A 13,434-nucleotide genomic window follows, 5' to 3' on the forward strand; every position below is an offset into this window, starting at 1 on the left:
CTCAAAGCAAATAATGAGCCAGAAAGAAAACAGCAAGAGAACTGTGCACGGGCAAGACGAAAATAAGGAGCAAAGGAAACAAGGAAAGCCATATGAAGAGAAAAGGAAAATACGGGAGTAAACTTTACATTAAAAAGGCGGGGCGGGACTAGCCTTACCCTTATGCCTAAAACAACAACAACAGCGCAAAGACAGGATCTGTGAAACAGCCATTTTCAAGACCGTAGATGTCAGGCAGTGAAGGACAGTGATTCCTGAGAGGTGAAAAGCAAACAGGGTGAGCCCTACAGTTACCCCAGCACACTGCCTTGGGTGAGCTCCAGGCCATGGTGCATGCAGGGGGGACCCAGGGGAAGCACAAGGACTCCCTGGTTCAGGAGATGGAGGCATGTGTCTGGGGAGACCAAGTAAGCTAAAGTTTGCCGGACAAAGTACCAGAGAGGAGCAGAGAGAGAGAAGGCTAGACATCTGTGTAGGATCCCCCTCAAGTCCCGCCTAATGAATCTTAGGAGCAAGACCCAAAAGGATCAAACTGCTACCAAGCAATTTAACTGTGTCCTAGAACAAAGCTCATGAATATGTATAGCAATGCAAAAATATCCACCCCACCCCAACAAGGTCGAATTCACAATGTCTGGCATCCAATCAAAGATTACCAGGCATACAAATAGGCAGGAAAATGCAATCCAGTATGAGGGGAAAACCATCATCCAATTGAAACCACCCCGGAACTGACAAAGGTGTTAGAATTAGCAGACCCAGACATGAAAACAGTTATTATAACTAAATTTCAGGTGTTCAAAAGTTAAGTAGAGACATGGAAGCTATAATAAAAAGACTCACCAAACTTCTAGATGAAAAATGCACTGATGTTTGAAATATTTCATGATTAAAAACAAAAACAAAAATGTTAAAGCTTATGGCTTTCTCCTGTACCTAATGAATTTCTGGTGACCATCTCCTCTCACGAGCTGAAGCCGCCCTTTCCTGGCACTTCCTTCTATACTAATCTGAAACTAAATCCAGCTAAATATAAATTAGCCTTTCTCTCAGCTCCTTCGGTCTTTACTTAACCTGGACCCATTATTTCTGCCTCTGCAAGAACTCACGCACACACTTCACATTTTCTAAAACATTTGAAGATAGTCTTTTAATAAAGTATATTCAAAGGGGTGACATTTACAGTATTTAACAACCAGCATGGCTCAAGCACAGACCATTCAGAACAGACGCCCTCCAGAAACGCCTGATCTGGCCATACCAGCAAGTCCTGGCTGCATTCCACAGACCAGAAGTTATACCAAAGCAGATAGGTAGGGGTCCCAGAGTCAAAAATATTTAGGATTCCCCGATGAAGTTAAACAGGTTTCTTTACTGCAGTACTTCTCAGAGCTTTTAATGTGCTTTGTTCATTTTAAATACAGCCAATTAAAAAGTTGTAAGGACATATATATGTGTGCATGTATATATATCACACACACACAATTACGTATATTATAGACTATATCCAGAAAGACATTCAGGAAATGAGTAACTGTGTTTGTCTCTGGAGAGGGGAGATGGGGTACTGGGAGAAAGAGGCATAGGAGATATAGGAGGGAGATTCATTTTTCATTGTAAACCTTTTGCAACAAAAATATGTGTTACTTATCTAAAATTTTTTTCATTTAAATAATAAACGGCAGCTAGTTTTCAGGTATATTATAGATGGCTCTAAATTCATGGTTATTTTCCTTTTCTGTTTAGAAAAGTAGAAAAGAACAAAAGAGCTTTCTAGGTGAATGATTTATCTCATGGCATTGAATAAGTTGAAATAAACCCAAATAAAACCTTTTGGAATACTACTGTTCTCCTGTTCTCTGGGGTCCCATTGTGTCGGTCACATGAAGCTCAAGTGAGGTTTCTTTGTGGTGGTTATGCCAGTGGTTTCCCAGGCCAGTTTGCTTTGCAGAGGTTATGAAAATGGCTGACTTGACTTTCGGTTTGTATCTCATGCTCAGCAGTGACTACCTACCGGTAGTGAGCTTTTCTGCCCACTAGTAAACAGATGGCCTCACACCGGCCACCCTACAGAGTTACCTGAATTACCAGAAACTCTGTAATATTAAGCTGTCAGAGGACCCATCTGCCCTAAGCAGCTGTGCAGGCATTCCTGTCTGGATGCTGGAAACCTCAGTATAACCCCAGTCTTAGGCACAGAAACGTCTTATTTTTCCTGTTCTGTTTCTGTGGATGAAAGCCACAAGTCAGTGCCATCTGCTTCTTGTTTTTCATAAGCAGCATCTTTAACATCTGCTTAATTAAAGGAGCACCGCTACTGAGTTTAACTGAATGCCTGACCTGGTTCTCTGTTGTAGTTTGCTTATGGTTTTTTTGGGGGGTTTTTTTGGCGGTACGCGGGCGTCTCACTGTTGTGGCCTCTCCCGTTGTGGAGCACAGGCTCCGGATGCGCAGGCTCAGTGGCCATGGCTCACGGGCCCAGCCGCTCTGCGGCATGTGGGATCTTCCCGGACCGGGGCACGAACCCGCGTCCCCTGCATCGGCAGGCGGACTCTCAACCACTGCGCCACCAGGGAAGCCCTGCTTATGTTCTTTTTAACTCACACTAAAACTATGGGTAGAACCAGACGAAGAAGCAGGCCGTTGGTTATGGCCACAGGGCCAGGGGAGATGAGGCCTCCTGAGCAGGGGTGAAGGTGGAGGAGTGAGGCCGCCTCACAAAGGCCTCTGCTCCTGGCCTCTCCGTCCAGTGCTTCCGATGCGCACGCCTTCCTGCTCCTCTGCCCCTGAACCCGGATACCCGTTTTCCTGGCTCCTAATCTGTATTCCCAAACTGCTCTCCTTGAATGCCTGGCTACTAATCATAGTAGTTTATATTACAACTAAAAATATTTACATGAAATAGAGAAAGCTGAAAATAATGTAGATAGACAACTCCAGTTGTCCCTCAGAATCCGAGGGAAGATTGGTTCAAGGACCCACCGGCAGGAGATCCGCAGATGCTCAAGTCCCTTGGTCGGCCCTCTGTATCCACAGTTCCTTATCCGTGGATTCAGCCAACTGGGGAATCGTGTGGTCCTGTAGTATTTATTGAAAAAAATCCACGTATAAGTAGATGCAGGCAGTTCAAACCTGTGTTGTTCAAGGGTCAACTGTATAGCAGATTGGTTAATTAAATTATGGCATCTTCTGAATGGAGTATTGGGGCCACTTAAAATGATAATTATTGAAATCATCTGATTCCTGGTGACAGAAAAGTGAGTGACCACAATTCACCCTCCTCTGCTTTCCAGTAGAGATATACGTGAAAACATAGAAAGAGATGCCAACGTTCCTTAGTACAGGAAACTAGAAATGTTGCTCAACCAGAGGTCCCCTGAGAGGTACATCCTTCACCTCTGCTCATACGTCACCTCCTCAAGCCTCCCTAACTGTCCTGTAGAGAATAGCAGTTCACTCACCCCAGAACTCCCTGACTCCTACTCTGCTTAGTTTTCCCCCGTGGCGTTCATCTCCATCTGACACTGTATCTTTAGTTTTTGCTTACTGCATATATTCCCACTAGAACATAAGCCCCATGTAAGCAGAGACTTTACTTCTATTTATTTCTATTTCACTGCAGTTTCCCTAGTGTTCAGAACATCCCTGGCACTCAGAAGACTCCCAGTAGATAATTGTTGAAAACGGAGGCTGGCTGATGGGGCTGTCTGGCCGTAGGATACTCCTAGCCCTTTCCTACCAATATGTGCGTGTTGCCCACCAGAGGGTGGTAACTTAGTCCCCCTTCTGTATGAAGGAAAGGAAGAACTCTTTTACAGTTTCCTTCCCTTTATGAATACTTCTCGTCTTATACCGATTGCAGGATTACCACCCTAAGCAATGTAATACATCTGGGGACAGAAGTGAATAGGTGTTTCAAGGTATTAAATTAGCAACTAAAAGAGCTGTGGGCTGAAAGAGCCATGGGTATGTTGTATGCTGGGGGTGGCAGCTTTTCCTTTACTGTTTTGTTTTTTTTTTAACAACTTAAAAACTAGAAGTAATTTCAAACTTTCCTTCTCAGTAGGCTGACAAGGCAGCAGGATGTAGGGATTCCCACTCAGATCAGCATCTTCATAGTAAGTAAAAGACTTCGAAACCACATCTAGAGGCTGTGTCCATAAGGCAGCTCTCCAGCTTAGAAGCGGAGAAATGGATTCCAACTATACACAGGTGGACTTTAAGGACGACTCCAGAAGAATCCGTATGCCCCTTTCGTGCGAGAACACCAGAACTGTCTCCTTAGTTATGAGACCTATAACGAAAGCCGGTAGCAGTGAGAAAGGTGTAGACTGTAGCCTTAGAAGAAAAAACAAAGCATATTTCTGAAAAGGAATATAACAGAAAATTCACATTTTAGAAACTAACTGTATTCTGAATAAAATTCAAGAAAGCCTGGATTCTACGTAAACAGACCAAAGATTACGTGACAGACTGAGATGAAGAGGGTCCTGGCTGAGAAACAAAACTGTCCAATTATTTGAATGAAATAAGAAACGATATTAAAGAATTTAAATTAACATGAAAATGTGGAAATGACACAATTGGTATTGCAGAAAATAGAATCAATATGAAAGAAAAGTTTAAGACGGTCTCTTGGCATACAGAGGAAGGGGGTAATAACAATGAAGCTGACAGATATAGAAGACAGAGAACAAAAAAATCTACGTTCAAATAATAGGTGTACTTGAAAAAGAGAAATACACTGGGCAAAAGTAAGACTTGTTTTATTGGTTCTAAGGAATACATTTTTTTTAATTTTAGCATCTCTGAAATTGGGGTGTGACTTACAATTTGTGGATTCTTACAGTGATAATGGGCAACATCTTAGTGATACACAAATAAGGGTACATCTTACAGAGAAAGCATCTTATATTCAATAAAATGTGTCAGTTTAAAACATAGTAGAAGAAAATCTTCCTGTGTCAGAGTAATCAAGATTGTCACCACGTGGGTAAGATGCCTACCCCAGTAGAAGTCACTTTGGCCAGAGAAGTGGGTCTTCTCAGACTATGGAAGTCTCCAGTAAGACCAGGGGAAGAACATTTTTTGGAACAGGGCAAAACAGCTGGGTGGGAGTGTTTGGAGGTGAAGTATTTGAGGCCAACATTTCACAAAAGAAGCAGAAAGTGGTGCTGTGCAGAAGAAACAAATAGTGTAACATCATCATTGTGAAAACACAGAAACCATATAAAAATCCATCAGAATAAATATGGTTAAATATGTTATGGTGTTTCCATACAAAGAAGTAGCATTTGCCATGAAAGAACAATGATAGTCTTTCTTTTTTTTTAATTATTTATTTTTGGCTGCGTTGGGTCTTTGTTTCTGCACGCAGGCTTTTCTCTGGTTGCAGCGAGCGGGGGCTACTCTTCGTTGCGGTGCTTGGGCTTTTCATCGCGGTGGTTTCTCGTTGCGGAGCACGGGCTCTAGGTGCGCGGGCTTCGGTAGTTGTGGCACATGGGCTCAGTAGTTGTGGCTTGTGGACTCTATAGCGCAGGCTCAGTAGTTATGGTGCACGGGCTTAGTTGCTCCGCGGCATGTGGGATCTTCCTGGACCAGCGCTCGAACCCATCTCCCCTGCTTTGGCAGGTAGATTCTTAACCACTGTGCCACCAGGGAAGTCTGGTGATAGTCTTTCTTTATCAGGGTTCCTTACAGTGTGGGCGGCATCTGCACTGGGATCACCTGGAGGTGCTTGTTCAAAAGGCAAATTGCTGGGCCCCATCCCAGGCCTTCTAAATCCAAATCTCCAGGAATGTACACCCTTAGTGAGCTACCCAAGCGATTCCCATTGGTTTCATGAACTGACACAGAAAATGGCCAGGATAAGCACATGATTTTTTCATATGGCCTTTTCGCTGAAGCCATGTGACAAAGGTAGCATTTTTTTTTTAAAGCAAACCACTAAAGCTTCATGTTTTTTAAATGATTATTACCAAATAAGGTGCAAAATAAGCGTCTCCTCCTACCCCAGTGAAGAGAGGCAGAGTGAGGAATGGTCTGAGGTTCAGAGAGAAGCGTGAAAGAGGGGTGGAGATGAGAAATGAGATGAGAATTGGCAGGAGCCAGGCTTCTGTTTATCACCTCTGCTTGTCCCAGAAAGAGCCACTCCTCATTCTAAGCAGTGGTCTTTAATTACCCTATGAAGTTTGCAGTTAGGACCTGCCTGCCCATTTCCAGGTAGGATACCCCACCTGCAAATAACAGGCTTCCATGGAATGAACTTAGTCCATTTCTATATAGTCATACCCATCTGCTATACACAAAAGAACCCCAGAGAGAAGTCTTAAAAGCTTTTCAGTGCGACTAAGGCAGGACCAGAATCAAACAGCATTGAGGTGTAACAGCTGTTTAGGACTGTGAGCCATCTACCGACTTCCCATTTCTCTCGCTCTGCACCGTGCCCGTCTGCCTTGGTCAGCAGCTGCCCTTGGACAAAGCCCCCTCAGAGGACATGCAGGGGTGCACGGTCCTCCTCAGCTTTACCTGCTCTTATGACAGAGATTTACTGGAGATTTTTGTGCGGATCAAAGATACTTATTTGCTTTATGAAATATCCATCTTTGCCTTTCATGTTGAAAGAGAAAATCCAAAAGTACTGGAAAACTGATCATCTTTTCAGCATCTCTGCAGGAAGATATGGTACAGTTAGAGTAATCGTATTACTTTTTTTAAAGGCCCACAGCACTAACATTACAATATATGTTAAAATGGAGATCTTTCTATGAGGTATTCATGACTTCACCAAATGATTATATACCCTGGTTTGTGCTATCTGTTGGAATTTTTTTCCTAAATGGTCAGATAGAACTTTTTAACTTAATGAGTTTTTGAAAGCTCTCTTCATGTGTTTATTTCACGTCTCATCAGCTGTATAGGAAGCATAATGTACTTAAAGTATTTTATGTGAAACCAACACTGCTATATTTTCATACTGTCATTCAGCCTTCATTCTCTGGAACACCCACTGCAGGTCTGGCTATGGGTGAGGGGGGCGAGGGGGTAGGAGGGATGCAAACATGGACCATTTGGTCCTTTTCCTCAAACAGCACTTAATCTCATGGGGAAGACTGTATGCATGCTCCATTGTCTGATACATGCTGCGATGGGGCTGTGCCATGGACGCACAGGGGATGAACTGGTTCCCTTTGCCTGTGAGAGTCAGGAAAACCCCGATAGAACAGGTGATAATCCAACTGGGTCTTCAGGGCTGGCTGGAGTTTTATCAGTTGGGAATGGAGCAAGGTTTTCCCCCAGAGAATGGAGCAGAATATGCAAAAGCTTGGTGGATGGGGCTTCCTTGGTGGCGCAGTGGTTAAGAATCCACCTGCCAATGCAGGGGACACGGGTTCAAGCCCTGGGCCGGGAAGATGCCACATGCCGTGCAGCAACTAAGCCTGTGCACCACAACTACTGAGCCCATGTGCCACAACTACTGAAGCCTGCGCACCTGGAGCCCGTGCTCTGCAACAACAAGAGAAGCCACCACAATGAGAAGCCTGCGCACCACAACAAAGGGCAGCCACATAAGCTGTGATAAAGTGAGAGAGTGGCATGGACATACATACACTACCAAACGTAAAATAGATAGCTAGTGGGAAGCAGCCGCATAGCACAGGGAGATCAGCTCGGTGCTTTGTGACCACCTAGAGGGGTGGGATAGGGAGGGTAGGAGGGAGGGAGACGCAAGAGGAAAGTCATACGGGAACATATGTATATGTATAACTGATTTACTTTGTTATAAAGCAGAAACTAACACACCATTGTAAAGCAATTATACTCCAATAAAGATGTTTAAAAAAGAAAAAGAAAAATTGCATCAAAAGAAAGAGAAAATAAAAGCCTAATTCATTCTGATAAAAAAAAAAGAAGTCAAATATAATATCTCATTTTTGAAATTACCCATGAAAACTGGCAACCACTCTGTTGAATAAAATGTTTAGCAAATTTAAATAAATAAAAAACTCTCAGACCTAAAAAAAAGTAGCCACCGCTCGCCACAACTAGAGAGAGCCCACGCACAGCAGCAAAGACACAATGCAGCCAAAAATAAAAATAAAAAAAAATAAAAAGGTTGGTGGAAAAAAGTAGTTGAAATAGGAGTTTATAAGACCCCATGCCAGTAACTTTGAACTTTATCATATAGGTTATGGGGAGAAAATAAGTATTAAAATATACAACTGCCCAATGACACAAAGCCTAATGACACAGATATCTTCCATGTTAGAGATGCTCAGGAGGGCAAAACAATTGTCCACTTAAGGGAGATGGAAATTTGAAGACACTAGTTGATATATCATACGTCCGTGGCCCCCATATGCCAAAAAGAATGAATTAAATGGAGAAAGAGCTAGCAAGGTAGAGGTTAGAAAGACGAGTGCAACTCTTAGTAAAAACATCAGAAATCAAAAGTCCTCAAAGGAGTAAGAGCTATAACAAAATTCCTTAGCTTTTGTAACTTCCTTCCTGTTATTCTGGTGACCTAAAATATATAGTTACTAGCAAAAAAATTCCCTAAGATGAGAAGGAACTAGATTTTTCCTTCATGGACAGAGAGGAAGTAAGAGGTTAAAGAAGGGTCACTGCATGCTACAGCCATCTTTAAGGGAGAGAAGGTTCTCCAGGGGTAGATGATGGTGACGCTGCAGAGAGGGTGGAGGCCCTTGGGTATGGGGACATTTGTCATTGGGTCTCTCCAGCAGCCCCTTCTTCTGAAACCTCCCTCTTCCCTGTCATTCAGCTCCATGGTTCCCACCAGAGGCATTACATCCTTACATCCCCTGACTCCCTGGAAGAGCTGAGTAGCACAGGGATGGCACCTGGCCCACACTGCACCACTTTTCCCTTCCTCAAGGTTGGTGGGCCTCAGACCAGAGAAGACTTACGGGTCATTGCCTCTCTGGAAATTGGGAGCTGTGGTGACTGCATTTCCAAAGGTGGAGAAAGCTGCTCTCAGAGAGAATGGCATAGATGACCCACAGAGAAGCAGAGACGGCAGTGAAGGAGAATGTGGCGCAGCCGGGCCCTGTGTCAGCTGAACTGTGTGGCCGGCCTCCGTGTGGCCTCACATTGTATGGCCTTGTTTGACACTAAGATCTTGCATCATCTGATGCAGGCTGATTTATCAAAAATCAGTTCACCAGTGCACATGTGGTTGACAGGACTGTGCTGTATGTATACTTGGAAACTGTCAGGCAGGTGAAGTTTTTATTATGTGGCTTTTCTTTCCACTTTTTTAAAACTAGATTTTAAAAATCAATTTGCCAAAAGTCAGTTTGCCAAGTGGCCAATTCACTCAACTTGCAAAAATGTGCAGTTACCAAAAACTGGTTTCGAGGAGTATCCTTGAATTTGTTCCTTGTAACAGCATTTTAACGCATGTTCAGGTTAAAGAAAACGAAGCCTTTTGGATTAGCTTAGTCTTTTTTGTGAGTTTTAGCTGAAAAATGGACTTCACTCTATTTGCACATGTATTGTTTGGAGTTTATTTAGAATCGTTAGGAAAGGATATCCTTTTGTTAGATCCCTGCAAAGAACCAGCAAGCACGTGTGTCTTTTATACAAGCGTTGTGCTCTTAGGGCCTCAGAAGTCCACAGAACCATTCCCAAATAGCAGTGCCTCATATTACGGTTTGACTCTCACAGAGAGGCAGCCTGCATTTCAGGTCATCCAGACTCAAGCTTTTCCTAGAAACTGGCATCACCCACTTTCCACACCAGATCTTAAAATACAAAGCAACTGTCAGAATCCACAGATGTTAACATTTCCTTATGGGAAATTCAGTTTGTACTACATCTTCAAATTCTCCTTCAGTTATTTTCCATTTGATATTTAGTATTCTTCCATCGAATTTGCGCAAATGACTAATTCATCTCATTTACCAATTTACCAAAACTTTGTTCCTTTTGACTCTTTATAAAGTTTACAATTCGGTTAGATGAGATGGCAGCTAATAGCTTTTGAGAATTTCCAGGAAGTGTAATTGATCGGTTTTCATAAGGACAGTCTAAGGAGTCCCTTTGTCTCTGGCCCTGCTATTGTAGCTGGAAGTAGCTGGAAGAGAGGAGAGTGTGTGCCCCATGCACCTGGGTGCCAGTCCTGGTGGGGAGGGGGGACAAAAGGGACAGGCTGATAGGTGAGGGAGAGCTGGACGGCCCAAGAACCGTAAGTGTCCAGCCAATCCATCCAGCAAAAACTGGATAAACAAAAAAACAGTTTTGTTAAATATGCAAATTTGACAAATTTGTCATTCAGCATATTGATCTTTGGTGAATTCACATTTGGCAAATTACTTTTCCTCAATGAATTGTCCTAGTTCATAACAGGTTCCCCTCACTTAAGCTAGTAGGAACTGGGTTTGGATCCCTGTATCCAGGAGTCCTAACTCAATGCACTGAAGTCCTGCAAAAATCAACAGCTTTGATACACTTGTACCTACTAATAAATAATATAGCAGATGTTGTTGGATCTTGGTAAAACATATAGTTGGTACTTTATTGCCAACATTTAGTATTCCTCCTAAGATACCTGTTGAACCTGCCTCTAAACTCTTTTTTTTTTTTTTAATTTTTTTTTTTTTTTTTTGGCTGAATTGGATCTTCGTTGCTGTGCGCACGCTTTCTCTAGTTGTGGCGAGCGGGGGCTGCTCTTGGTAGTAGCCCGCGGTGCGCGGGCTTCTCATTGCAGTGGCTTCTCTTGTTGCGGAGCACGGACTCTAGGCACGCAGGCTCAGTAGATGTGGCACACGGGCTCAGTAGTTGTGGCTCGCGGGCTGTCGAGCGCAGACTCAGTAGCTGTGGCTCACGGGCTTAGTTGCTCTGTGGCATGTGGGATCTTCCCGGACCAGGGCTGGAACCCATGTCCGCTGCGTTGGCAGGCGGATTCTTAACCACTGAACCACCAAGAAAGTCCTCTAAACTCTTTTTGGAGTCTCTTTAGCAGATTCAAGCGTCCCTGTTTTGTAAATATTAGGGTGTTAAACTCGTCTGTAGCTATTAGAGATGTTCCTTTATAAACTGATATTGTGAAGTTGTATTTTATCCAATTTAACTTTGCTGATTTTGTAACTGAGCTTTTTAAAAAATGCTTGAGAATCTGCCAGTTGTTGGTTGTAGTTTTTTCCTCATCTCTGGGCATCAAAATTGAAGACATCAGTTATTTGGAATTTTTAATTGCTGTGTTAGTGTCTACGTTGCCAGACAGACATCATTCCATTTTCTTCCTCCTCCATCCAGAGACATATCCTCATCTCTATGTTTTGTTTTTTTGATTGACGTAAAGTTGATTTACAATGTTGTGTTAGTTTCTGCTGTACAGCAAAGTGATTCAGTTATATATATGTATACATTCTATTTTATATTCTTTTCTATTATGGTTTATCACAGGATATTGAATATACTTCCCTATGCTATACAGTAGGACCTTGTTGTCCTTGTCTCTATGTTTTCAATTCTTCCCAGCATTATTTCCTCAGGGGTGAAATAAAAAAATCTAATACACGATTGAAATGAAAATAATAGATTGTCAGGTCTGTTGGAAGAAAATGGATTTTGTAATGACAAATGAGGCAAGTCTGAGGATAGTCAAACTCGAGACTTTAGCAAGCAGGTCTCAAAAAAAATACAGAAAAAGTGAGTGTTAATCCATGACTAAACCCTCTAAAATAAAATATGCTCAAGAAAAGAAACATTCCCCTTACTCATGAAGTCTCTACAGTTTTATATAACAAACAGGGGAGGAAATTAAAGAAACCAACGTGGCTGAACCTAAATCAGCCTGAGCTCAAATTTAAGAAAACCAGGGGGAAAGAGAGAAGGAAGGTGGTAACCACAAGCAGTGATAAAAATGTCAGTTGCCCGTAAAAATACTGTCAAGAAGACCTAAGTCATAGATGAGCTGAGACTTGGGGAAAATAATAATAAAAATGAGGGAAGAACACTGCTTTGTTGAACAAGGATGGGAAAGCAGTATCATGTGAATAGGTGTTTTCATTTTACCCACCAAGAAGTGTTTCTGAAACTAAAAGCAAGCATTAGGGAGAGTAAAGCCCAACTAGGAAAAAGAAGACAGCTGGATGTTGTATTAGTTCCAACCTCCAAGCCAGGCGACTCCCATCCCGAGATTCTGGAAAGATTCAATAGGAACCCCTGTCCACTGGCAGGAATCTTTGAGCAGCCAGAGAGAATTGAAAAGGTGCCCCCAAACTGAAGACAAGCTTTCCTAGTTCTGCAAATGTGAACAGAGATCCAAAGCTTATAATTCTTGTTGAACCTGACATAACCTTTCAGCAAAAGTCTAAAACCAACAGTTATATTTTATAAGTACTTAGTGAAAAAAGTAACAAAAGTGAGAAGAAATTGAGTTAGAACTCACCTCTCGATGATTTCCCTCAAACACTGACTTAGGTAAAGACATATTTACCAAGTTTGCAAATAGCACAAACCCAGGAAGGATAACTTGTGTTTTGGATGAGAGAATCGGGTTTCAAAATATCATCAGGCTAGAATGAGAAGAAACCACAAAAATGACATAAATGTAAAGTTCTGCCTTTGGGTTCAAAATGTCATTTGCACACATGTGCCCTAGGAGAGCCTCTCGGGGGGCCGTGAGACCGCCCCCCCCAAGACTCTAGTATCTGTGATTCAGTCATGTGCAGCAGTGGCGTGCAGCTGAGAAGCTTACTGCTGGAGAGGAAAGCAAGAGGTCATTCTTTCATATTTAATTGGAACCATTTTCTTGACCTTTCAGAGGGCAAGGAGCATAGAATTTTCTAGCGCTTAGAACACTGAAATAGTGCCAGAAAACAAATTCTTATGTTTTGCTCAGTTGTTTCAACATGGCATACGTTCCTGGCCAGACCCTCTGCAGAGCCCAGGCTTCTCTCTGTAGAAGGGGAAGGCTTGTTTTGTTGAACTCAAAGCCCATCGTCCGGGCTTCCCTGGTGGCGCAGTCGTTGAGAGTCTGCCTGCCAATGCAGGGGACAAGGGTTCGTGCCCCGGTCCGGGAAGATCCCACATGCCGTGGAGCGGCTGGGCCCGTGAGCCATGGCCGCTGAGCCTGCGCGTCCGGAGCCTGTGCTCCACAACGAGAGAGGCCACAACAGTGAGAAGCCCGCGTACCGCAAAAAAAAAAAAAAAAAAAGCCCATCGTCCAGCCTTTCTGAAAAAGGTAATAGCAGTTACTTCCTTTAGCTTCTCTTTGACACAAAGAAAAATTGTTCCCAGCCTCCTTTTCTTCATATTTGAGACCAAAAGAAATAGCCAACATGACATTTATGATTTTTTAAATGGTTTTTGCATTTAATACCTTATTTTTGGCTTTCCTTTTTTTTTTTTCTTTTAACTTGTCTAAAAAATTATGGAATGTCAAATTTTCTGTAATTGTCATTATTA

The 13,434-nt window shown here is 42.7% G+C and overlaps 1 protein-coding gene across 3 annotated transcripts in view; it reads left to right on the forward strand.

Annotated features, from left to right (window-relative positions):
* MYO1D (myosin ID) overlaps window positions 1-13,434 on the forward strand; it is a 355,995-nt gene that overhangs the window by 258,529 nt on the left and 84,032 nt on the right. The window contains exon 22 of one of the 3 annotated variants that reach the window (XM_027130292.1): window positions 4,064-5,116. The exons of 1 other annotated variant lie outside the window; for it this stretch is intronic. In XM_027130292.1, coding sequence (XP_026986093.1) covers window positions 4,064-4,148 — 85 coding nt within the window. In that variant the 3' untranslated portion in view covers window positions 4,149-5,116. Of the gene's footprint in view, window positions 1-4,063; window positions 5,117-13,434 lie in introns of those variants that run through there. One more of the 3 variants, XM_027130293.1, reaches the window with a different exon arrangement.

The sequence above is a fragment of the Aethalodelphis obliquidens genome, unplaced genomic scaffold (genome assembly GCF_003676395.1).
Source record: "Aethalodelphis obliquidens isolate GAN/ISIS:26980383/991018 unplaced genomic scaffold, ASM367639v1 scaffold38, whole genome shotgun sequence".
In the NCBI taxonomy this organism is placed as follows: domain Eukaryota; kingdom Metazoa; phylum Chordata; class Mammalia; order Artiodactyla; family Delphinidae; genus Aethalodelphis; species Aethalodelphis obliquidens.